Source organism: Oncorhynchus clarkii, chromosome 23, assembly GCF_045791955.1.
Source record: "Oncorhynchus clarkii lewisi isolate Uvic-CL-2024 chromosome 23, UVic_Ocla_1.0, whole genome shotgun sequence".
Lineage (NCBI taxonomy): Eukaryota > Metazoa > Chordata > Actinopteri > Salmoniformes > Salmonidae > Oncorhynchus > Oncorhynchus clarkii.
This window is the reverse complement of record NC_092169.1, coordinates 41,771,125-41,798,724: the sequence shown is the minus strand read 5'-3', so window position 1 is coordinate 41,798,724 and position 27,600 is coordinate 41,771,125. Positions and strand designations below refer to the sequence as shown.

Genomic DNA, 27,600 nt, shown 5'->3' with positions numbered 1-27,600 from the left:
TGAAGCAATCTTGAAGCGTGGAATCAGATTGGTCGGACCAGCATTGAAAAGACCTGAGCACGGGCGTTTCCTGTTTTAGTTTCTGTCTATAGGCTGGGAGCAACAAAATGGAGTCGTGGTCAGATTTCCCAAACCTTAACCCTTGCCTTAACCAGTTGGAATCTTACAGACAAAAGTTGAATACTGAAGTTACAGCGTGAGATCTTGTTGGCACATCTTTGCCCCCTTTAGCCCCCTATATCCTTCCCTATTTTTTAATTAAGAGAGAAACTGATTAAAGCTACTATTTACCTCCATCCCAAGGAGCCTTTACTGGGGTGAAAGCAAGCAGATGGTGACAGGGCCACATGAGGCAGAGAGAGATATACAACGACATTTGCATTTCATGAGCCTTAATTGCGTCTGTTGTCCCCTAACCCACCCTACGCCCCCTACACACACACACAAATGTAACAATATTATATCCCCATAGACCCTATGCGAAAGGGGGCAGCAGGGTAATAATGATATTGGGCGTGGCAACATGGAAAGGGAGTTGGGGGAGGTTGGGGTACAATGAATGGAAAAGAAGTGCTTAATTCAATGTATTTTCTTTGACCCCATGAATGAGACAATGATACCAATTGAGGTCCTACAGGGAGTGTTGTTGGACAAGTGTTGACAAAATATTGCCAATCAACAACATGAGTAATAATCATCAATGACCTCAGTGTATTGATTTGCTTTAAAAGTCTATTGGTTAATGTTCAGAAATGATGGCCTTTCAAGAGTAGGGTATTAGAAAGATAAACAAGTTCATAGACGTTGTCGAGGGGACTGGGAAAGTACAATCACTGAACAGAGCAAAAGGTACTGAATTAAGCCGATTGAAGCCAAGAACCAGCATTTTTTAGTCATGTTGGAGAGAGTATAATTCTAATGATTTCAACAGAACCATATGCTTCATCTGAAGAGTATATCTGATTTGGCCGAGCCCTAACAGAATGTTATTTTATTATGAAATGATTAATCTGTCTGAGGTCTGTCTCATCCGTCCTAATACACATCCATAGTAATGTGTCCTGAGGCTTGATTGATGGAAGGCCTGGGGATCGGGTGGATGTGTGTCTGTAAATGTGTGAGTGAGTGTTGGGGGTTCACTCAATAAAATCAACCCCAGATTGTGGAGGGGTGTAGTGGTGGCAGATCAGATTACAGATCGATCACTCCCAGAGTGAGAAAGACATCGGTGATGCTTGGGGTCCCAATGTTGCTTTAATCCAGACCCCCCCTTTTACCTCTATTGTTCTTGTGTTGTCCTCTGTGCTTGTTCTACAGAATCCTTCACCACTGATCCAGTAGGCCTAATTCAGATTAATTTTTTTCAAGGTTTTCTCATGTAGGTCTTTAGCACCACAAGAAACACTCTAAGGAACCTTTCAACAAATGGTTAGGGTAAGGGCAATATGAAACATGTCCCAAATGTTGCCATGTGTTGCATAGCATTTGTCTTGTCACCACGGGCCTGACTGTCCTGACTCTACTCAATAATGATGTGTTGTGCCATAAAACTTCCACATAGCCTCATAGTTGGACAATAGAGGAGGATCATTCATTACTTTGACTGAAGGGTATAGGGACCAGGAACACAGACAAAACACAGAACACATTGCTGTCCTTTAGCAAGACAGACCTCGCAGCTGCACCACACACATAGACACGCACAGACAAACACACAATGCATGTAAATGACTGTGGGGTTCCTTCCCTCCTCGCAAACAAGCTGGGATGTATATACAGACTAATGATCAGTTAATGGCCCCTCACACAGTTCAATAAGACAAAATGATCACTCAGTGAAGCTCTGGGAATATATTTAGATGTAGACCCTCCATCCACCCACCATGCACTTCCTCATCGTCTGTCTGTCTCCTTGTGATCAAAATTCATTTGACTGAGGTGGATTTCTGGGGCAGTATGCATCAAGCACCTTAGAGTAGGAGTGCTGAGCTAGGATCTGTTTTGCCTGAGCTAGGATCAAATCGGATGCTAGATCAGCATCCTTCTCTAAGCCACTTTATGAATGCAGGCCCTGATAGACAAGCATTCGTCTGTCATACTCAGACCTCACCACAAGGCTACAGTGTTAGCTAGAAAAACTTTCAGCTGGTGCGCAATGGTATTTGGCAGAATTTAGCATATTTCATGACATCTTATATCCACAAGATGGCGGCACCTCCCAGGTCATTATAATGCCTTTGGGCTGCTAGCCCACACCTAGAGACCACTGTACATTTGAAGTAGATTTCCAGCATAGAATTGACTTTGGAATAAAATCATCCAGAAGTACACTTATTAGACTGGGTTTGTACTAGAAGTCAGTCTGACTTATTAGACTGGGTTTGTACTAGATGTCAGTCTGACTTATTAGACTGGGTTTGTACTAGTAGTCAGCCTGACTTGTTAGACTGGGTTTGTACTAGAGGTCAGTCTGACTCATAATTGCAGGTATAATGAGCATTGTTTGGTGTGTCATTCTAATGGCTCAGACTGACCTTTAGTGCAACCCAGTCTAATGAGTCAGACTTACCTATAGTACAAACCCAGTCTAATGAGTCAGACTTACCTATAGTACAAACCCAGTCTAATGAGTCAGACTTGCCTATAGTACAAACCCAGTCTAATGAGTCAGACTTACCTATAGTACAAACCCAGTCTAATGAGTCAGACTTGCCTATAGTACAAACCCAGTCTAATGAGTCAGATTGACCTTTAGTGCAACCCAGTCTAATGAGTCAGACTTACCTATAGTACAAACCCAGTCTAATGAGTCAGATTGACCTTTAGTACAAACCGAGTCTAATGAGTCAGATTTACCTATAGTACAAACCCAGTCTAATGAGTCAGATTGACCTTTAGTACAAATCCAGTCTAATGAGTCAGACTTACCTATAGTACAAACCCAGTCTAATGAGTCAGACTTAACTATAGTACAAACCCAGTCTAATGAGTCTACTTCTGCTTTTAGCTGTAAGATTGTAAGAAATCTAGGGAGAGAGAGAGGGGGGGGGATGTTTTAATATTTCACAATCTGTGCAGAAATTACACTAAATTGCCAATTCAGCTGATTACAAGCCACTAAAGCATGGTAAGGGTTAGTGCTCAAAGATGCGCTCAGATGTGAATGTCTCAGAGATATGTGGACTGATATGGTCCCTGTCTGAGCTATTAGACTGAACTCAGTAATACTTCAACAGGTATTGTATGTACTGATGCCAGGGCTGACCAGACAGATTCACACCAGTAAGCTGCTGTTAGAATGGCCGTTGTTAACCACCACACTCAACACAATAGAGATACTATGTGGACGGACTGTGGCATGGTTGTTTTGATGGAAGCAGCGAGCACAGAGCCCCTGGCATGGCCAAGTGTCCGGGACAACACTGTTGACACTACATATCCTGCCCGTTGCCATGGAGAAGTAGACCCACCATTCCCTTCATTTGTCCTCCCTGGTTTTCCTGCTGTCAGTGTACGGGTCCGGTCTGTGTGAAAGGCATCCTCTCCTCCACCCACCCTCTTTTAAAGGCTTCGACCCCAGCAGGGTGGAGTGGGTCAGCTTCCTTCCCCATTTAGGGAGGGATGGAGGATGGAGGGAGGAGGTACACGGCTGTATCGGGGAGCAATAACAGCTTAGGGAGGTTTTTGGTGGTGGGCCACACAGTGTTTACTGAAAACAAAGGCATGTCGCCTGGCCCCGGCCTGCACATTCCTTCCCTCTCCTTCATTCATAGCCCTGAGAGGAGAGGTGGGCTGGAGATAGACTGTAAAACCCAAAACCCAGAGAGAGAGCGAGAAAGGAGGAAATGGACCGTACCTTGCCACTTCATTGTCTGCTACTCCTTTTCCTCTAACGTGGTTATTTTCTATGTGTGTGTGTGTGTGTGTGTGTGTGTGTGTGTGTGTGTGTGTGTGTGTGTGTCAAACTACTCCAGGCTATCACTAGCTGACAGGTCAAACTACTCCAGGCTATCCCTCGCTGTCACGTCAAACTACTCTAGGCTATCCCTCGCTGACAGGTCAAACTACTCCAGGCTATCCATCGCTGACAGGTCAAACTACTCCAGGCTATCCATCGCTGACAGGTCAAATTACTCTAGGCTATCCCTCGCTGACAGGTCAAACTACTCTAGGCTATCCATCGCTGACAGGTCAAACTACTCCAGGCTATCCATCGCTGACAGGTCAAACTACTCTAGGCTATCCCTCGCTGACAGGTCAAACTACTCTAGGCTATCCATCGCTGACATGTCAAACTACTCTAGGCTATCCCTCGCTGACAGGTCAAACTACTCCAGGCTATCTCTTGCTGACAGGTTAAACTACTCTAGGCTATGCCTCGCTGACAGGTCAAACTACTCTAGGCTATCCATCGCTGACAGGTCAAACTACTCCAGGCTATCCATCGCTGACAGGTCAAACTACTCTAGGCTATCCCTCGCTGACAGGTCAAACTACTCTAGGCCATCCCTCGCTGACAGGTCAAACTACTCTAGGCTATCCATCGCTGACAGGTCAAATTACTCCAGGCTATCCCTTGCTGACAGGTCAAACTTGTACGAGTGCAGTAGTGGGAGGTCCGGAATGTCCAAGGGAATGATGCTGGATTTAGTTTTCACAACAGAAAACTGAAAAGGGTGTGATGACCCACCTCAATCATCTAGTGCACTATTCCAGAAATCTTTCTTTCTCTAGTCAGAGGGAGAAGAGTGCAACCACACACAGACGAACCTCACAGCTCCACTTGATGGTGAGGGCAGGGGTTTATATAGTATACCATTACCCTTCAATTCAACAGGGAATGTTTCTGAAAACTACTGTTTTAATGTTTCAGTTCATGGCTCTAGAAACAAGAGTGGAAGTTTATAATTTTCAAAGTTGTTACAAAGAAAAAAAAAACCTCAAGAATTGCATTGCTAACCCTAAACTTAGGGTTAGCAACCCTAATTTTAAGCCTAAACCTAACCTTAACCCCAAAACCTAACCTTAACCCTAGAACTAGCCCTAGCGTCTAACACTAAACCTAATTCTAACCCTAACACTAATTTTAGCCTTAACCCTAAACCCCCAAGCATTTGACCTTGTGGGGACTAACAAAAATGTTTAGTTCATTTACTATTATTTGGGGGATTTCTGGTCCCCAAAGAATAGTTAAATACGTTCACACACACACACACACACACACACACACACACACACACACACACACACACACACACACACACACACACACACACACACTAATGTTAGCTAGGTGGCTAGGTGGTTGGTGGCTAGGTGGTTGGTGGCTAGGTGGTTAAGGTTAGGGTTTGGGTTTAATGTTAGGATCAGGAGTTAGGGTTAGTGGTTGCAAAGTAGTTGCTAATTAAATAAAATGCTACAGTTGTCTGTGATGTGATCCACACAAGCAACCTTTGGGTTGCTAGACATTCACATTATACACCTACCCATCCACCCCAACCAACCTCCCTCCTTTTTGTTTTAGGCTTAAGTAACCTTCTGTTTTATGTAACTATATACTGTACATATACTGACTGTCACATATTTCAGTTGACTATGATATGTCTATGATGCCAGGCTGCACACACACACAGATTCATTAAGAGTGTATTTCTTTCCACGTGCACACCAGCCTGGCAGGCCAGCCCGTCTTATCCTAGGATGTGTATTTCTCCTGATACACTTTTAGGTTCATGTGGTTTCGCTCAAACACAGAGATGAAACGTGATCGACAGCAAAGTACACACAGGTTGAAACAGCAGTGGATCCCTTTCCGACTGACATCATGTTGCTGTATAACCCTAACCCTAACCTTAACCCGAAACGCCTAACCTTAACCCCTAACCTTAACCATAAACCTAACTCCTACCTCCTAACCCTAACCTAAACCCTGACCCCTAATTGTAACCCTAAACCTAATTGTAACCCTAAACCTAAGCCTTAAGCCTAAAAAATATTTTTTCCTGGTGAAGATTTCTGGTCCCAACAATGATAGTAAAACCAAAAACACACACATAAACGCTCATACTGACACAGTTGATTAGCCACCATCACAGCTAAGGCAACATCATTTGAGCAATACATTTGAATGGTGTAGCCTAGAACAAATACATTTTTGAATGTGTAACTGATCTCCTATTTTTCTATTTTATTTACCATAATACTGTGACTTTATTCAACTGAGCTGCATAGGAACTGCCATGTTAAGGTTCACATTCCTTAGCGTGTGGCTGTAGGTCAAAAGGCTAGTCATTCCTCTGGTGTAAACAAAGTGGCTATTTTGGAGGTGTTCAGTGCTAACCTTCATTAGGGGGTGTGAAACTGCAAGCCTCTAGTATTTATCACACTGGATGACCATGAAGCCACCGGAAACTATGTATCCTCTTACTGGGTTCAGACCCTAAGGTCGATGTCTGCGTCCACATTGGATGCATCTCAATCCATTTCCACATCTGTAGTGAAAGCTAACAGAGCTAGAGTGGTGTTTGTCAGAGCTTGAGACATCCCAAAAATCAATCTTCTCACAAAATCATCTGTAGCGTCAGAATGGTTTGGCCTACTATTATGACCCCTTTATGGAAAGATGGGACTCTCACAAACAGGATGCTGTTCTCCATTGTGCTCTATGACAACCACAAGTGTCTTATGACTCGCCTGAAGTTGGTACAGCCAATCTGCCAACTTCTGTCTGTAGCATCCAAACAGTTTGGGCAAAAAAATCCATGACAATTGAAAATTTCAATAAGCATTTTTCTACGGCTGGCATTGCTTTCCACCTGGCTACCCCTACCCCAATAAACAACCCTGAAACCCCCACAGCAACTTCCCCAAGCCTCCCCAATTTCTCTTTCACCCAAATCCAGATAGGTGATGTTCTGAAAGAGCTGCAAAATCTGGACCCCTACAAATCGGCCGGGCAAGACAATCTGGACCCTATTTTTCTAATATTATCCACCACTATTGTTGCAAACACTATTACTAGCCTGTTCAACCTCTCTTTTGTATTGTCTGAGATCCCCAAAGATTGGAAAGCTGCCGCAGTCATCCCCCTATTCAAAGGGCGAGACAGTCTAGATCCAAATTGCTACAGATCTATATATACTGTATCCTACCCTGGCTTAGTAAGGTCTTCGAAAGCCAGGTTAACAAACAGATCACTGACCATTTCGAGTCCCACTGTACCTTCTCCCCTATTCAATCTGGTTCCCGAGCTGGTCATAGGTGCACCTCAGCCACGCTCAAGGTTCTAAACGATATCATAACCACCATTGATAAGAGACAATACTGTGCAGCTGTATACCTTGACCTGGCAAAGGTTTTCGACTCTGTCAATCACCACATTCTTATCGGCAGACTCAACAGCCTTGGTTTCTTAAATGACTGCCTCGCCTGGTTCACCAACTACTTCTCAGACAGAGATCAGCCTGTCAAAACGGAGGGCCTGTTGTCCGGACCTCTGGCAGTCTCTATGGGGGTGCCACAGGGTTCATTTATCGCGTCGCTCTTGTTGCTGGTGATTCTCTGATCTTCATATGTGCAGACGACAACATTTTGTATACTTCTGGCCTTCTTTGGACACTGTGTTAACTAACCTCCAGACGAGCTTAAATGCAACACAACATTCCATCTGTGGCCTCTAACTGCTCTTAAATGCAAGTATAACTAAATGCATGCTCTTCAACCGATTGCTGCCCACACCTGCCTGCCCATCCAGCATCACTACTCTGGACAGTTTTGACTTAGAATACGTGGACAACTACAAATACCTAGGTGTCTGGTTAGACTGCAAACTCACCTTCCAGACTCACATAAGGCATCTCCAATCCAAAATTAAATCTAGAATCGGCTTCCTATTTTGCAACAAAATATATTTCACTCATACTGCCAAACATACCCTCGTAAAACTGACCATCCTACCGATCCTTGACTTTGGCGATGTCATTTACAAAATAACCTCCAACACTCTACTCAACAAATTGGATGCAGTCTATCACAGTGCCATCCATTTTGTCCCCAAAGCCCCATATAGTACCCACCACTGCAACCTCTATCCTCTCATTGGCTGGTCCTCGCTTCAAATTTGTTGCCAAACTCACTGGCTCCAGGTCATCGATAAGTCTTTGCTAGGTAAAGTCCCTCCTTATCTCAGCTCACTGGTCACCACAGCAGCCCCCACCAGTAGCACACGCTCCAGCAGGTATATCTCACTGGTCATCGCCAAAGCCAATTCCTACTTTGGCCGCCTTTTCTTCCAGTTCTCTGCAGTCAATGACTGGAGTGAACTGCAAAAATCACTGAAGCTGGAGACTCATATCTCCCTCACTAACTTTAAGCACCAGCTGTCAGAGTAGCTCACAGATCACTGCACAGAACATCCAACTACCTCATGACCCATAGTGTTATTTATTTAGCTCCTTTGCACCCCAGTATCTCTACTTGCACACTGGAATTGTGAAAAAACTGAGTTTAAATGTATTTGGCTAAGGTGTATGTAAACTTTCGACTACAACTGTGCATTCTATTATAAGTTGTATTATGTTACTAGTCTTTGCTCAGTAGCCTGAACTATACGCTGCCACATGGTCATGTGTGGAGTGCATGGAACAGCAGTTGTTCTTGTAAAAAGTTACATTTTGAAATAGAGCATCATTTATTTTTAAAAGCAGAGTAATTCAAATGTTTTTTACATTTGTTTTGTGTCCACATGGCTTTCTCAGCTTTTCTAGTGCTAGAGGGGTATATTTATAAGTGTCTTGCCTGCCTAGCCTTGACTAGCCTGCCTAGCCTTGCCTAGACTAGCCTGCCTAGCCTAGCCTGCCTAGCCTGACTAGCCTATCATGCCACAGATGGTTGGCATGTTACCAGACTTGCCACCAAAGGCCAAGCTAAATTTCTGCATTAGATAATGGTTATAACGTACTATATAGAAACACAGTCAGCTCCTCTCCCATCCACATCACTATACATTAGTCCTCGTATTGTTGATGCTGATGTCAATGTGGTTTATCTTCAAGTGAAATAACAAGTCCTGGCCTCCCAAATGGTGCAGTGGTCTAAAGCACTGCTTCACAGTGCTAGCTGTGCCACTAGAGATCCTAGTCAGCTCCTTTCCCATCCACATCACTATACATTAGTCCTCGTCTTGTTGATGCTGATGCTGCGACAGAGTCCAGGCTCTGTCGCAGCCGTCCGCGACCGGGAGTCCCATGGGGCGGTGCACAATTGGCCCAGCGTCATCCTGGTTAGGGGAGGGTTTGTCCGGTAGGGATGTTCTTGTCCCATCGCGCACTAGCGACTCCTGTGGCGGGCCAGGTGCAACTCATGCTGACTCTGTCACCAGGTGTACGGTATTTGCCCCGACACATTGCTGCGGCTTGGCTGGGTTGTGTTTTGGAGGATGCATTGCTCTTGACTTTCGCCTCTTTCGGATCCGTACGGGAGTTGTAGCAATGGGACAAGACTGTAGAACTACCAATTGGGGAGAAAAGGGGGTAAAAAAAGAAGAACAAGTCCTAATGGAAGGTTGCCAATGTTGTGTGGATAAGGTTTCTATTGGAGGCTGGGGGTTGGATTCCTGTCATGTAAGTGATGGGTGTGTCTGCTACAATATTCTGACTGGCAAGGATAGGTTGCCAGGTCATGGGGCACTGCCCTCCTCTTTATGAGGGCAACAGGAAGACAAGTGTTGAAAAAATACAGCTGATTTTGCTCTCTCTCCAACTCTCTCTCCCTCTCCCACTCTCTTTCTCTTACTGAAGCCTGCCTCGTGTTAAGTTTCCATTCCTCCATTCGTCCATCTCCTGTTTCAAATAAAACCAACAATCCACTCTGCTTATATTTAGCCTCAGAATCTGCAGTAAATTATCAGACTAATGCATGACTAGGGCTTGAGTCTCCATTTCTCAAGCCGAGAGAATAAAAGCGGAAGAGCTGTGACCAATTGTGATTTGAACCTCCTTTAGCTAAGCCACAAGACCGTGTTAGCCCACTGAGCCACAAGGCTGCTACTCATGTGTGAGGGCTTAAGAAGCAAGTTCAACCCAGGACCTTCATGTTCTCCTGTCCTTCAGAGAACCACAGTCACTCACAGCCAGACAGTCCCTCTGAACTCCCAACTCCTGACAATACCGAGGACCAGGAATACCACCACGGTCCCGGTCTCTGAATTCCAACTCCCAGCCTTTCCTGCCCTGTCAGCAGAGGAATTAGAAGCAGATCTTTGGCATAGATGAGGATGGTGTAGTGGGGAAGTGGGAGTTGCACATACTGCTACTAAAACCTACTTTGAAGGTTAGCAGATGCCTGCCTTTCAATGGTCCCCCATAAAGATACTGTAAGCTTACAGCTGGACTGAGGGCCATGATGAGGTTCTATGTGATTGTTCCAGGGGGTCTAAGGGGCCTGTTTAGGAGAGGACTGGAGAAAGCTAAAAATAAAAAAAAAGCTGTTTCCATTTAGTTTAGTAAGAAGCACCATGCCAAAGCAAAAGAGGACATTGGTAGCCTTTTCTCTGACATTTACATATAGCAAGCAATAATAGATTATTGACAGAGACAGTGGTTAAAATCCCCTCCTCAGGTTTTGTCCCTGTCCAGATGTGCGGGCCTACAGTCCCATTCACTGGAGCCCATCCCTACAGCCAGCCGATCTTTAACCATTGGGCTGTGTGACCAGGCAAGAAGTACTTCCAGATAAAAGGCCCAGGGAATATCCACAGTGCTAAGAGAGAGAGAAAGAAGAACAATCCTCCTCTCTACTGCTTTTTCTCATATAAAGCAGACAACAGAGACGCATAAGAAGAGACAATAGTGTGGAGGACGAGAGAGAACAGTGTGGAGGACGAGAGAGAACAGTGTGGAGGACAAGAGAGAATAGGTGGAGGACAAGAGAGAATAGTGTGGAGGACGAGAGAGAATAGTGTGGAGGACGAGAGAGAATAGCGTGGAGGACAAGACAGAATAGCATGGAGGACGAGAGAGAATAGTGTGGAGGACAAGACAGAATAGCATGGAGGACGAGAGAGAATAGTGTGGAGGACAAGAGAGAATAGTGTGGAGAACGAGAGAGAATAGTGTGGAGGACGAGAGAGAACAGTGTGGAGGACGAGACAGAATAGTGTGGAGGATGAGACAGAATAGTGTGGAGGACGAGACAGAATAGTGTGGAGGACGAGAGAGAATAGTGTGGAGGACGAGAGAGAACAGTGTGGAGGACGAGAGAGAACAGTGTGGAGGACGAGACAGAATAGTGTGGAGGACGAGAGAGAACAGTGTGGAGGACGAGAGAGAATAGTGTGGAGGACGAGACAGAATAGTGTGGAGGACGAGAGAGAACAGTGTGGAGGACGAGAGAGAATAGTGTGGAGGACGAGAGAGAATAGTGTGGAGGACGAGACAGAATAGTGTGGAGGACGAGAGAGAACAGTGTGGAGGACAAGAGAGAATAGTGTGGAGGACGAGAGAGAATAGTGTGGAGGACGAGATAGAATAGTGTGGAGGACGAGAGAGAATAGTGTGGAGGACGAGACAGAATAGTGTGGAGGACGAGACAGAATAGTGTGGAGGACGAGATAGAATAGTGTGGAGGACGAGAGAGAATAGTGTGGAGGACGAGACAGAATAGTAGAGAGTACGAGACAGAATAGTGTGGAGGACGAGACAGAATAGTGTGGAGGACAAGAGAGAATAGTGTGGAGGACAAGAGAGAATAGCGTGGAGGACGAGAGAGAATAGCGTGGAGGACAAGAGAGAATAGTGTGGAGGACAAGAGAGAATAGTGTGGAGGACAAGAGAGAATAGTGTGGAGGACAAGAGAGAATAGTGTGGAGGACGAGGCAGAATAGTGTGGAGGACGAGGCAGAATAGTGTGGAGGACAAGAGAGAATAGTGTGGAGGACAAGAGAGAATAGTGTGGAGGACGAGGCAGAATAGTGTGGAGGACGAGGCAGAATAGTGTGGAGGACAAGAGAGAATAGTGTGGAGGACAAGAGAGAATAGTGTGGAGGACGAGAGAGAATAGCGTGGAGGACAAGAGAGAATAGTGTGGAGGACAAGTGAGAATAGCGTGGAGGACGAGAGAGAATAGTGTGGAGGACAAGAGAGAATAGTGTGGAGGACGAGAGAGACAACAGTGTGGAGGACGAGAGAGAATAGTGTGGAGGACGAGACAGAATAGTGTGGAGGACGAGAGAGAATAGTGTGGAGGACGAGAGAGAACAGTGTGGAGGACGAGAGAGAATAGTGTGGAGGATGAGACAGAATAGTGTGGAGGACGAGAGAAAACAGTGTGGAGGATGAGACAGAATAGTGTGGAGGACGAGAGAGAATAGTGTGGAGGACGAGAGAGAACAGTGTGGAGGACGAGAGAGAATTGTGTGAAGGACGAGAGAGAACAGTGTGGAGGACGAGACAGAATTGCATGGAGGACGAGAGAGAATAGTGTGGAGGACGAGAGACAATAGCGTGGAGGACGAGAGAGAATAGTGTGGAGGACGAGAGAGAACAGTGTGGAGGACGAGAGAGAACAGTGTGGAGGACGAGACAGAATAGTGTGGAGGACGAGAGAGAACAGTGTGGAGGACGAGAGAGAACAGTGTGGAGGACGAGACAGAATAGTGTGGAGGACGAGAGAGAACAGTGTGGAGGACGAGAGAGAATAGTGTGGAGGACGAGAGAGAATAGTGTGGAGGACGAGAGAGAATAGTGTGGAGGACGAGAGAGAATAGTGTGGAGGACGAGACAGAATAGTGTGGAGGACGAGACAGAATAGCGTGGAGGACAAGAGAGAATAGTGTGGAGGACGAGAGAGAATAGCGTGGAGGACAAGAGAGAATAGTGTGGAGGACAAGAGAGAATAGTGTGGAGGACAAGAGAGAATAGCGTGGAGGACGAGAGAGAATAGCGTGGAGGACAAGAGAGAATAGTGTGGAGGACAAGAGAGAATAGTGTGGAGGACGAGGCAGAATAGTGTGGAGGACAAGACAGAATAGTGTGGAGGACGAGACAGAATAGTGTGGAGGACGAGAGAGAATAGTGTGGAGGACGAGACAGAATAGTGTGGAGGACGAGAGAGAATAGTGGAGAGTACGAGACAGAATAGTGTGGAGGACGAGACAGAATAGTGTGGAGGACGAGAGAGAATAGTGGAGAGTACGAGACAGAATAGTGTGGAGGACGTGAGAGAATAGTGTGGAGGACAAGACAGAATAGTGTGGAGGACAAGAGAGAATAGACGTGAGAGAATAGTGTGGAGGACGAGACAGAATAGTGTGGAGGACAAGAGAGAATAGTGTGGAGGACAAGACAGAATAGTGTGGAGGACGAGAAAGAATAGTGTGGAGGACGAGACAGAATAGTGTGGAGGACAAGAGAGAATAGCGTGGAGGACAAGAGAGAATAGTGTGTAGGACAAGAGAGAATAGTGTGGAGGACAAGAGAGAATAGTGTGGAGGACGAGACAGAATAGCGTGGAGGACGAGAGAGAATAGTGTGGAGGACAAGAGAGAATAGTGTGGAGGACAAGAGAGAATAGCGAGGAGGACGAGAGAGAATAGCGTGGAGGACAAGAGAGAATAGTGTGGAGGACGAGAGAGAATAGCGTGGAGGACAAGAGAGAATAGTGTGGAGGACAAGAGAGAATAGTGTGGAGGACAAGAGAGAATAGTGTGGAGGACAAGAGAGAATAGTGTGGAGGACAAGAGAGAATAGTGTGGAGGACGAGGCAGAATAGTGTGGAGGACGAGGCAGAATAGTGTGGAGGACAAGAGAGAATAGTGTGGAGGACAAGAGAGAATAGTGTGGAGGACGAGAGAGAACACAGTGTGGAGGACGAGAGAGAATAGTGTGGATGACGAGAGAGAATAGTGTGGAGGACGAGAGAGAACAGTGTGGAGGACGAGACAGAATTGCATGGAGGACGAGAGAGAATAGTGTGGAGGACGAGAGACAATAGCGTGGAGGACGAGAGAGAATAGTGTGGAGGACGAGAGAGAATAGTGTGTAGGACGAGAGAGAACAGTGTGGAGGACGAGAGAGAATTGTGTGAAGGACGAGAGAGAACAGTGTGGAGGACGAGACAGAATTGCATGGAGGACGAGAGTGAATAGTGTGGAGGACGAGACAGAATAGTGGAGAGTACGAGAGAGAATAGTGTGGAGAACGAGAGAGAATAGACGTGAGAGAATAGTGTGGAGGACGAGACAGAATAGTGTGGAGGACAAGAGAGAACAGTGTGGAGGATGTGAGAGAACAGTGTGGAGGACAAGAGAGAATAGTGTGGAGGACGAGACAGAACAGTGTGGAGGACGAGACAGAATAGTGGAGAGTACGAGAAAGAATAGTGTGGAGGACGAGACAGAATAGTGTGGAGGACGAGACAGAATAGTGTGGAGGACGAGACAGAATAGTGTGGAGGACAAGAGAGAATAGTGTGGAGGACGAGACAGAACAGTGTGGAGGACGAGACAGAATAGTGGAGAGTACGAGAAAGAATAGTGTGGAGGACGAGACAGAATAGTGTGGAGGACGAGACAGAATAGTGTGGAGGACGAGACAGAATAGTGTGGAGGACGAGAGAGAATAGTGTGGAGGACGAGAGAGAATAGTGTGGAGGACAAGAGAGAATAGTGTGGAGGACAAGAGAGAATAGCGTGGAGGACGAGAGAGAATAGCGTGGAGGACAAGAGAGAATAGTGTGGAGGACGAGAGAGAATAGCGTGGAGGACAAGAGAGAACAGTGTGGAGGACAAGAGAGAATAGTGTGGAGGACAAGAGAGAATAGCGTGGAGGACGAGAGAGAATAGCGTGGAGGACAAGAGAGAATAGTGTGGAGGACAAGAGAGAAAAGCGTGGAGGACGAGAGAGAATAGTGTGGAGGACAAGAGAGAATAGTGTGGAGGACAAGAGAGAATAGTGTGGAGGACGAGGCAGAATAGTGTGGAGGACGAGAGAGAATAGTGTGGAGGACAAGACAGAATAGTGTGGAGGACGAGACAGAATAGTGTGGAGGACGAGAGAGAATAGTGTGGAGGACGAGACAGAATAGTGTGGAGGACAAGAGAGAATAGTGTGGAGGTCGAGACAGAATAGTGTGGAGGACGAGAGAGAATAGTGTGGAGGACGAGACAGAATAGTGTGGAGGAGGAGAGAGAATAGTGTGGAGGACGAGACAGAATAGTGTGGAGGACGAGAGAGAATAGTGGAGAGTACGAGACAGAATAGTGTGGAGGACGTGAGAGAATAGGTGGAGGACAAGAGAGAATAGTGTGGAGGACAAGAGAGAATAGTGTGGAGGACAAGAGAGAATAGTGTGGAGGACGAGAGAGAATAGCGTGGAGGACAAGAGAGAATAGTGTGGAGGACAAGAGAGAATAGTGTGGAGGACGAGGCAGAATAGTGTGGAGGACAAGACAGAATAGTGTGGAGGACGAGACAGAATAGTGTGGAGGACGAGAGAGAATAGTGTGGAGGACGAGACAGAATAGTGTGGAGGACAAGAGAGAATAGTGTGGAGGACGAGACAGAATAGTGTGGAGGACGAGAGAGAATAGTGTGGAGGACGAGACAGAATAGTGTGGAGGACAAGAGAGAATAGTGTGGAGGACGAGACAGAATAGTGTGGAGGACGAGAGAGAATAGTGTGGAGGACGAGACAGAATAGTGTGGAGGACGAGACAGAATAGTGTGGAGGACGAGAGAGAATAGTGTGGAGGACGAGACAGAATAGTGTGGAGGACGAGAGAGAATAGTGGAGAGTACGAGACAGAATAGTGTGGAGGACGAGACAGAATAGTGTGGAGGACGAGAGAGAATAGTGGAGAGTACGAGACAGAATAGTGTGGAGGACGTGAGAGAATAGTGTGGAGGACAAGACAGAATAGTGTGGAGGACAAGAGAGAATAGACGTGAGAGAATAGTGTGGAGGACGAGACAGAATAGTGTGGAGGACAAGAGAGAACAGTGTGGAGGATGTGAGAGAATAGTGGAGAGTACGAGAGAGAATAGTGTGGAGGACGTGAGAGAATAGTGGAGAGTACGAGAGAGAATAGTGTGGAGGACGAGAGAGAATAGTGGAGAGTACGAGAGAGAATAGTGTGGAGGACGTGAGAGAATAGTGGAGAGTACGAGAGTGAACAGTGTGGAGGATGTGATAGAATAGTGGAGAGGTGAAGAGAATAGTGTGGAGGACGTGAGAGAATAGACGTGAGAGAATAGTGGAGAGGACTTGAGCCATCATGCAGGACAGAGAAGAGACATCATGCAGCACCGAGAAGGGATATCATGCAGGACAGAGAAGAGACATCATGCAGGACAGAGAAGAGACATCATGCAGGACAGAGAAGAGACATCATAGATGATAGTAACAAGGAGCAGGAAGTCAACCTAATGGAGCCCATCAATAGTGTAGGCGCCTCTGCCTCTTTACCCCATCTCTTAAAATTGGATTTTCTTTTTCATATTTTTTTTTATGTTGCACAACTTTTTGCTACAATGTGCCCTAATGAATATGACCCTCAATTCTCAGTTTCACCAACCCAGTGAGGAGGAAAAAGTTCCTAAAGTGTTAGAGAGTGCTGTTTATGATCATAACATTCCTTTGCATGTGGAGATGTGTGTTCTAGGATGTTTTTGTCCTGGTATAGTAGGTATGTTTCAGTGTGTGTTCTGGGGTGTTTTTGTCCTGGTATAGTAGGTATGTTTCAGTGTGTGTTCTGGGGTGTTTTTGTCCTAGTATAGTAGGTTTGTTTTCAGTGTGTGTAGCTCCGGATGCCCACTGACTTCCTCTCTCTGACAGAGTGTTTTATAAGCACAGTTGAAAAATGTGTTTGACTGGGCCTTGGAGTCAGGAAACTAGATATTTAGAAAAAATAAAAGTGGCCCTTCAGTGCTGTTTTAGTACTTTGAACCTATTTAGGTTGAGACAGGAAGAGAGGGGCCTCTTATGAAAAGCCAAATACAAGCAACTTTACAGTACTGTGTCGTATAGCTAGAATTAGGAATGGACTGTAACTCTCTCATACAATCTAAGATATATGATAATGATCACTTAACTGATTGCCTTGCTCTGCCTGCTATAGTACACTGATCAACAGCACCCTTATTGTACACTACAAGTCATACTGAGATGATTAAATGTGCTTCTATTCACACGTACACGCAACATACAGTTCAATCTGTTTTATAAATGGCAACAACCTGAAAAACAAACAGTTCATCCCAAAGTAACTCTTCCCTCTTTCCGCAGCAGCTGCAGTCCAGGAGCAGGCTGGCCAGGCTAGTAACAGGGATGATAATGACCATGAGGTTGTGTTTAAAAAGTAAAGGTCACCTCCAGACAGTCCCGAATTGGTCAGTAATTGTGAACAGCCAACCACATCCCTGGAATCCTCTCCTCTGACGAGAACTGACAGACGCTAAGAGGTAGAACACAGGCTCTTCCATGTGGTGACTCTGACCAGGCTCTGTGTCCCAGGCTCTTCCATGTGGTGAGTCTGACCCTGCTCTGTGTCCTATAGTTTGCTAACAATAAATTTAGAGAGTGGTTGAAAACAAGTTTTAAGACTCCAACCAAAGTTTATATAAATTTCTGACTTCAACTGTATGTGTCTGACACTGTCCGAGACCAGCAGGAGAGTAAGAAGAGGAGAAATGGAGGGATCACTACCATTTTCACTCAGACCGCAAGGGAGTCACCCAACTTCTAGCCGCTAACAAGTCACGGGGTGTCAGCCCATCGCACAGTGACAACCTAGAGGTAGTTTCCATGGCTAACTGGACCAACTGTAAATCTACAGTTTCAGTGATGAATAGCTAATCATCTCCAGCGTCTTGCACAGAGTTTGACATTTACAGCAACACAAGATCTCTTTCTTTTCCTCCCTCCAGTTTACTGTCTATCACCCCTCGCTCTTAGTTCCTTGTCCGCTCTTCTGACCTCACCATATTCTGCCTCTCCTCTCTCTGTTGGGTCAGTCCATTCTCTTCCTCCTGCCTCCTCTTTTCTCTCTCTCCAGCCTCTCCCCTCCCCCCTCCAGACTTCTCTCCTCTCCTCTCTCTTTCCAACCTCTCCCCTCCCATCTCCAGACTCATTTCCTCTCTCTCTCTAGTCTAAACCCTCAACAGACTCCTCTCCACTCTCTCCCCAACCTCTCCAGACTCCTCTCCCTCTCCCCAGCCTCCCCCCCCTTCACTAGACTCTTCTCATCTCTCTCTCCAGCCTGTCCCCTTTTGAGGCTCCTCTATTCTCTTTATACAGCCTATCTCTGACTTCACCAGACCCCTCAAATCTCTCTCTCCAGCCTCTTCCTCCCAACTCCAGACTCCTCTCCCCTCTCCCTCCATCCTCTCCCCTCCCTTCTCCAGACTCCCCTTCTCTCTCTCTCTACCCTCTCCTCTCCAGACATGTCTTCTCTCTCTCCAGCCTCTCCCCTAACCCTCTCCAGACTCCTCTCCTCTCTCTCTCCAGCCTCTCCAGACTCCTCTCCCTCTCTCCAGCCTCTCCCCTCCCTACTATATACTTTTTTCATCTCTCTCCTTCCAGACTCATATCAAACATCTCCAATCTAAAATCAAATCTAGAGTCGGCTTTCTATTCCGCAACAAAGCCTCCTTCACTCACGCCGCCAAACTTACCCTCGTAAAACTGACTATCCTTCCGATCCTCGACTTCGGCGATGTCATCTACAAAATAGCTCCCAACACTCTACTCAGCAAACTGGATGCAGTTTATCACAGTGCCATCCGTTTTGTTACTAAAGCAACTTATACCACCCACCACTGCGACCTGTATGCTCTAGTCGGCTGGCCCTCGCTACATATTCGTCGCCAGACCCACTGGCTCCAGGTCATCTACAAGTCCATGCTAGGTAAAGCTCCGCCTTATCACAGTTCACTGGTCACGATGGCAACACCCATCCGTAGCACGCGCTCCAGCAGGTGTATCTCACTGATCATCCCTAAAGCCAACACCTCATTTGGCCGCCTTTCGTTCCAGTTCTCTGCAGCCTGTGACTGGAATGAATTGCAAAAATCGCTGATTTTTATCTCCCTCACCAACTTGAAACATCTGCTATCTGAGCAGCTAACCGATCGCTGCAGCTGTACATAGTCTATCGGTAAATAGCCCACCTAATTTTACCTACCTCTTCCCCATACTGTTTATATTTATTTACTTTTCTGCTCTTTTGCACACCAATATCTCTACCTGTACATGACCATCTGATCATTTATCACTCCAGTGTTAATCTGCAAAATTGTAATTATTCGCCTACCTCCTCATGCCTTTTGCACACAATGTATATAGACTCTCTTTTTTTTCTACTGTGTTATTGACTTGTTAATTGTTTACTCCATGTGTAACTCTGTGTTGTCTGTTCACACTGCTGTGCTTTATCTTGGCCAGGTCGCAGTTGTAAATGAGAACTTGTTCTCAACTAGCCTACCTGGTTAAATAAAGGTGAAATAAAAAATAAAATAAAAATAAATCCCCTCTCCAGACTCCTCCAATCTCTCGCTGAAACATCTCCCTCACCACTCGACTCATCTCCTCTCTCTCTCCAGCCTCTCACCTCTCCAGACTCCTTTCCACTCTCTCCAGCCTCTCCCCTCCCTTCTCCAGTCTCATCTCCCCTCTCTCTCCAGCCTTTCCCCACCCTTCTCCAGACTCTTCAATTCTCTCTCTCCAGCCTCTCCCCTGAGCAGACTCTTCTTTTTACACCATCTAACTCCCTTCTCCAGCCTCCTCACCATTCTATCTCCAGCCTGTGCACTCTGCTGACTCCTCTACTCTCTCTCTCTAGCCTCTCCCCTACCCTTTCTAGAATCCTTTCTCTCTCCAGCCTCTCCCTCCCTTCTCCAGACTCCTCTCATCTCTCTCCAGCCTCTACCCTCCCTTCTTCAGACTCCAATCCTCTCTCTCTCCAGCCTCACACCTCCTTTCTCCAGACTCCTCTCATCTCCCTCTCCAGCATCTCCCCTCCTGTCTCAAGACTCCTCTCCCAACTCACTCCAGCCTCTCTACTCCCTTCTCCAGATTCCTCTCCCAACTCTCAACAGCCTCTCTTCTCCCTGCTCTGGACTCCCCCCTCTCTCTCCAGCCTCTCTCCTTCCTTCTCCAGACTCATCTCCCCTCTTTCTCCAGCCTCTCCCCTATGCAGAATCATCTCATCTCTCTCTCCAGCCTCTCTCTCCATTATACAGAGTCCTTTCCTCTCTCTCTCCAGCCTCTCCCCTCTGCAGTCTTCTCTCGGTCTCCAGCCTCTCCCCTCCCTTCTCCAGACATCTCTCCTCTCCCTTTCCAGCCTCTCCCCTCCCTTCTCCAGACATGTCTCCTGTCTCTTTCCAGCCTCTCCCCTCCCTTCTCCAGTCTCCTCTCATCTACCTCTCCAGCATCTCCCCTCCCGTCTCAAGACTCCTCTCCAAACTCTCTCCAGCCTCTCTTCTCCCTTCTCAAGACTACCCTCCCTACTCTCTCCAGCCTCTCCCCTCCCTTCTCCAGACTCTTCTCCTCTCTCTCTTCAGCCTCCCCTCCCTTCGCCAGACTCTTCTCCTCTCTCTCTCCAGCCTCTTACCTCTCCAGACTCCTCTCCCCTCTATCTCAAGCCTCTCCCCTCCACCCTCCAGACTCCTCTCCTCTCTCTCCAGCCTCTCCCCTCTCCAGACTCCTCTCCCATCTCTCTCCAGACTCTCCCCTCCCTTCACCAGACTCCTCTCCTTCCCTGTCTCCAGCCTCTTCCGTTCCCAGACTCCTCTCTCTCTTCAGCCTCTCCCCTCCCTTCACCAGACTCCTCTCCTCCCTGTCTCCAGCCTCTTCCATCTCCAGACTCCTCTCTCTCTCCAGCCTCTCCCTTCTCTAGATTGTTTTCCTCTATTTCTCCAGCCTCTCCCCTCTCCAGACTCCTCTCCAGCCTCTTCATTCCCAGACTCCTTTTCTCTATCTCTCCAGCCTCTCCCTCCCCTCTACAGACTCTCCCCTACTTTCCTTCCATCTATAGCATTTATTAGTATTGTGCAGTTCCTTGAGTATGATTGAGTAGTTATCTGTTTTGGTAGACAATGATTTTGCTGTGATCTGATAGGAGTGTTATCCAGAGGTAAACAATTAATCGGCCAGAGCGTCAAGTGTGCTCTCCGAGAGTGAAACGAGATGGGTGGGGCTAAAGCTTAAGAGGGTGTGAACGATGCTGAATGGGTGTAAACAAAGAAGAGCTCTTCACTAGATACGAAAACATTAGAAGGCGATTTTCTCAAAAGTTGATCAACTTTCAAAGCAGAATTACTTTCCCATTGTTACCCAAATGCAGTGTATGATATACCATTTTCTAGCTGTAAAAAACACAATTTCAGATTTTGCTACATAAGACCGAAGTAAGGTGGTGAGGCACATATATCCTGCTGTCATTTTGAGGTCCTAGCTGCAAGGGCGGGGGGCATAGGTCTGATCTGGAGGGGCCTATATAGGGTGTGGCCAGGGTTTGTTTGGGGGTGGTCTCAGCTGGTTGGGGTCTCTCTCTCTCTCTCTCTCTCTCTCTCTCTCTCTCTCTCTCTCTCTCTCTCTCTGACTCTCTCTCTCTCTCTCTCTCTCTCTCAAACACACCAATTACTGTTAGTTGTGGGACGCTGGTATGCTGTCTATGCTGGAGGTGGGACGAGGGTGGGCAGGATAATAGCACAGCATAGACATCGAGATTGGTGGGAATGTTGAAGGGACTATTGATCTGTGTGTGTTACAGTGCAGCTCTTTGTCTCTCTCTACAGACAGGGGCACTGGGCAGCCATCCTCACGCCTCCTCTCTCTGCCCCAGACACACAGCCAAGGAACGGAGGAGAGAAAAGGTGTGTGTGGCTTTCCCAGAAAACACCCTGGAGATGTGTGTGAGTAGCTAACAACCAACTCCCTGAGTGACACTTAATATGTTGTACAGTTGACTATTTATTTATTTCCTGTCGTTGTACAGTAATCATGTTGTTTGTATGCATTAGGCAGAGTTCAAACCAGGAGTGTTGAGGTCAGAGTTCAAACCAGGACTGTTGAGATCTGTTCTCACACCAATATGTTGCATTCGTCATAATCTGGAGCTAAGTAGAGGACACCAAAAGAGGCAGTGTGCTTGAGTGTGTGTGTTTGTGTGTGTGTATGTGTGTGTGCGCATGTGCATACATGTAAAAGAAAGAGCGCGAGAGAGTGTGGGAGTGCGTGAATGACTGAGCGTGTGAGAGGCTGAGACTGTGACTGGGAAAGAGAGAGAAAGAGAGAGAGAGTTTGAGGATGGTAAACCCAGTAATGTGTCATACAGTCTAACAACCCTGTTTTCTGACATACAGTAACATATTTTCTTTCAACATACAGAGCTGCCCAGCCAGAAACAGATCTCACCATCTACAAAGAATACCCACATACACCCCCATAAAGAACACCCACATACACCTCCATAAAGAACACCCACATACACCCCCATAAAGAATACCCACATACACCCCCATAAAGAATACCCACATACACCCCCATAAAAAACACCCACATACACCCCATAAAGAATACCCACATACACCCCCATAAAAAACACCCACATACACCCCATAAAGAACACCCACATACACCCCCATAAAGAACACCGACATACACCTCCATAAAGAACACCCACATACACCCCCATAAAGAATACCCACATACACCCCCATAAAAAACACCCACATACACGCCATAAAGAACACCCACATGCACCCCCATAAAGAATACCCACATACACCCCCATAAAAAACACCCACATACACCTCCATAAAGAACACCCACATACACCCCCATAAAGAATACCCACATACACCCCCATAAAAAACACCCACATACACCCCATAAAGAACACCCACATGCACCCCCATAAAGAACACCCACATACACGCCCATATATAACACCTATATACACCCCCATAAAGAACACCCACATACACACCCATAAATAACACCTATATACACACCCATAAAGAACACCCATTTAAGCACCCATCTCTCCCCAGTTTCTCGGCTATCTCCAGCAGGACCTTCATGATTTGGAGTTGGAACCTCATAAGAAGAGGCTGTGATCTCTCCGTACAGTATTACCAATCCAGTGGAATATCATCTATGATTGCCAAATTTCAAACAAACCATTCAAAATGTTGTGAAGGGATGTTTGCACTGAACGGGCCAAAATAAGCAAAAGGGAGATTTTTACTGTAAGAAACCAAGTTGGGCAAATAATCATCAATCAAATGTGAGCCGTCTTGCATCTGTTCAGATTCTAGAGATATGGGAGAAAAATTATGCATGCTTTTTTCCATGTGGCCTTGGTTCAGCAGCTCTAACCCGGTATGACAGTAACAGTGCCTTGCAAAAGTATTCATCCCCCTTGGCGTTTTCCTTTTTTGTTGCTTTACAACCTGTAATTTAAATGGGCTTTTATTTGGAATTAATATAATGGGCATACACAAATAGTCCACATTGGTGAAGTGAAATGAAAAAATAACATGTTTCAAAAAATTTAAAACAATTAAAAATGGAAAAGTGGTACGTGCATACGTATTCACCCCCTTTTCTATGAAGCCCCTAAATAAGATCTGGTGCAACCAATTACCTTCAGGAGTCACACAATTAGTTAAATAAATCCTCTTACGGCTAGCGTCCCGCTAGTGGAACCCAAGCCGACAACATCCGGTGAAATTGGAGGGTGCACAATTCAAATAAATATTTGTAATACTAAATTCCACCTGTGTGCAATCTAAGTGTCACATGATCTGTCACATGATCTAAGTATGTATACACTTGTTCTGAAAGGTCTGAAAAGTCTGCAACAACCCTAAGCAAGGGGCACCATCAAGCAAGCAGCACCATGAAGACCAAGGAGCTCTCCAAACAGGTCAGGGACAAAGTTGTGGTGAAGTACAGATCAGGAGATTGGAGTATGTCCATAGGACCACTTTAAACAGTACACTCCACAAAGCTGGGATTTACGGAAGAGTGGCCAGAAAAAAACTATTGCTTAAAGAAAAAAATAAGCAAACACATTTGGTGTTCACCAAAATGTATGTGGGAGATGATTGTGGACTACAGGAAAAGGAGGACCAAACAAACAAAGTAGATTTGGTTACAAGGAAATGATAGGGGATGTGCCCTAGTGGGCTAAACCGGCATCGCAGCTTGGTAGACAAAGGGACTGAGAAGGGTGTGAAAGATAAGACAACACACAGTTAAAAATTCTAACAATTGAAATGCTAATCCTTTGCACATGAACGCTCACTCATTCGGGAATAATTGCAATCAATATATATATATATATATTTGCGCTCAGTGTGTCATCGTGAACTCTGTTGGAAAGTTTGTTTCTGTTGGAGAGTTTGTCCGCACTCTCTCTCTCTCTTCCGTGGTTAGGATGGATAGTTCAGAGTCTCATTCAGAAATGTTGTTAAAGAATGGATGTTTCAGCTGTTATCAGCCTTCACAGTCAATGGTATAGAATTCCTACCTGCAGACTAGTAATTAGTACCAAAGATGTGTTCTTATTCTGTCAGTATCGATAGTCTCAGAGTTTAACCACATGGTATAGTTGAAAGAATCAGCAATCTACTCAAATCTTAGCTCCCTCTGTGATGAGGTACTGGTCTCTACTCAAACCTTAGTCCTCTCGTGGTAATCAAGGTAATCTGGTCTGAAGGGAATTCCTCCAGGTGGGAGTTTTATTCGTAACAGTAGGGAGGGGCTGTCCCATGACCCATGTCTGTGCTCATGGGGTGGGCCAATGATTTAGTTAAACTTTAAATGGAATTGGATTCTCTTTCTTTAAACAGTTTAAAATCACATTACATAATTTCACAAGTAGTGTCATCTTTACGCATTCATTTTATACAACAATTAGATGCAAGCCTCACATCGGAGACTCTTGTATTAACAGAGTTATGGTAATGTGGCTGTATTGTCTCTCATGAGTTTCACAAAATTGTACAAAACGGACCAGTTCGTAGCTGGATTCTCCCCCAACCATGTACACATTCTCCAAAACATGGACATTGTTCAGTTCTCAAGTTCTATAATGTGGAAGAGGCTCCTTCGTTCTCCTGTGAAACTCCCTCTCTCTACACTCTAGCCATGAAGAGAGAGAGGTGGTGAGAGAGAGAGGGGGAAGGTGCAGAGAGAGGGAGATGGTGCTCGCTGTATCTGGTAGGCTCGTGTCACTGGGAAGCTCGCAGCTGTGCTTCCCTTTGTAGTCTGTAATAGTTTGCAAGCCCTGCCACATAAGACCAGCGTCAAAGCCGGTGTAGTATGATTCAATCTTAGCCCTGTATTGATGCTTTTCCTGTTTGATTGTTCATCACAGGGCATAGCAGGACTTCTTGTAAGGAGTCCCGCATCTTGAAAGCGTCAGCTATGCCCTTTAGCTCAGTGCGAATGTTGCCTGTAATGAATGGCTTCTGGTTATGGTATGTACATACAGTCACTGTGGGGACAACGACCTCGATGCACTTATTGATAAAGCCAGTGACTGATGTGGTGTACTCCATCGGAAGAATCCCGGAACATGTTCCAGTCTGTGATAGCAAAACAGTCTTGTAGTTTAATATCTGCTTCATCTGACAACTTTTTTATAGGCCGAGTCACTGGTGGTTCCTGCTTAAATGTTTCCTTGTAAGCAGGAATCAGGAGGACAGAGTTGTGGTCGGATTTACCAAATGGAGGGCGAGGGAGAGCTTTGTATGCGTCTCTGTGTGTGGAGTACAGGTGATCTAGAATTGTTTTCCCTCTGGTTGCACATTTAACATGTTGATAGACATTTGGTAGAACTGATTTAAGTTTCCCTTCATTAAAGTCTCTGGCCACTAGGAGCACCGGCTCTGGGTGAGTGGTTTCCTGTTTACTTATTTCCTTATACAGCTGACTGAGTGTGGTCTTAGTGCCAGCATCTGTCTGTGGTAGTAAATAAACAGCCACGAAAAGTATAGCTGAAAACTCTAGGCAAGTAGTGTGGCCTGCAATTTATGACCATATACTCTACTTCAGGCGAGCAAAATCTAGAGACTTCCTCAGATTTCGTGCACCAGCTGTTGTTTACAAATATGCAGACTTAACCATACAGAAAGCACCCAGCATAGCAGCAGCTGACCCCAACAATGGAGTGGAAGCCTTCACTTTGATAGGCCTAGGCTATAGGATGCTCCAGCTGTCCAGTTTAGGGTGGGAGATGAGAGGTAAACGGTTGTTTCTGTGGTTCTATCGTTCTGAGTCAGGAAAGTGAAACCTAGTCCGAGGTGATAATGCACCCTGCTCTCCCTGGCAACTGTGGCACGCTGTACTGTGGGCACATGTGATGCCCGGGGCGCTGTATACACTGGGAGAGAGGCGGGAAGGGCCTCCTCAGGTTCCAATGTGATTCCTCTACTCGGAGAGAGAGACTGTTTGCACATCGTTATAACACTGTATATAGAAATAATATTATATTTTAATTGTTTTTATTATTTTGTAACTTTTGTGATTGTAATGTTTTATGTACATTTTTATTGTTTATTTCACTTTTGTTTATTATCTATTTCATTTGCTTTGGCAATGTAAACTTATGTCTCCCAGGCCTATAAAGCCCCATGAAATTGAATTCAGCGAGAGAGAAGAGAGGGAAAGCAACAGAGAGAGAGCAAGGGGAGGGGCAGAGAGAGGGTTTAGAGAGAGAGAGAGAGAGAGAGAGAGAGAGAGACACAATTAGACCCAACCAAATCATGAGAAAACAAAGAGATAATTACTTGACACATTGGAAAGAATTAACAAAAAAACAGAACAAACTAGAATGCTATTTGGCCCTAACAGAGAGTACCTGACCACTGTGACTGACCCAAACTTAAGGAAAGCTTTCACTATGTACAGACTCAGTGAGCATAGCATTGCTATTGAGAAAGGCTGCCATAGGCAGACATGGCTCTCAAGAAAAGACAGGCTATGTGCACACTGCCCGCAAAAGGAGGTGGAAACTGAGCTGTACTTCCTAACCTCCTGCCCAATGTTTGACCATATTAGAGAAACATATTTCCCTCAGATTGCACAGATCCACAAAGAATTTGAAAACAAACTCAATTTTGATAAACTCCCATATCTACTGGGTGAAATTCCACAGTGTGCCATTACAGCAGCAAGATTTGTGACCTGTTGCCACAAGAAAAGGGCAACCAGTGAAAAACAAACACCATTGTAAATACAACCCATATTTATGCTTATTTATTTCCCTTGTGTACTTTAACCATTTGTACATTGTTACAACACTGTATAAATACATAATATGACATCTGTAATGTATTAATTATTTTAAAACGTCTGTATGTGTAATGTTTACTGTTGATTTTTATTGTTTATTTCACTTTTATAGTATATATATATATATATATAGATTGAATTGACTTGAGAGAGAGAGAGAAGGATAAACTATTAGGCAACAACAAATTCAACCCCTTTTAGACAACTTCCCGGACAAAACATTTCACTATAATAGTGAAGGTGTAAACTTGGCAGTAGAAAAGGAAAAGCACATCAGAAATCAGTTCAATACAATTGAAG

At 45.7% G+C, this 27,600-nt stretch overlaps 1 protein-coding gene across 1 annotated transcript in view; it reads right to left on the bottom strand.

The window, feature by feature from the left end:
- Window positions 1-10,088: 10,088 nt before the first annotated feature.
- Window positions 10,089-27,600, bottom strand: part of LOC139381292 (uncharacterized) — a 39,267-nt gene continuing 21,755 nt past the window's right edge. Inside the window, exon 4 of the mRNA XM_071124749.1 lies at window positions 10,089-10,229. Coding sequence (XP_070980850.1) covers window positions 10,089-10,229 — 141 coding nt within the window. The remainder of the gene's footprint in view (window positions 10,230-27,600) is intronic.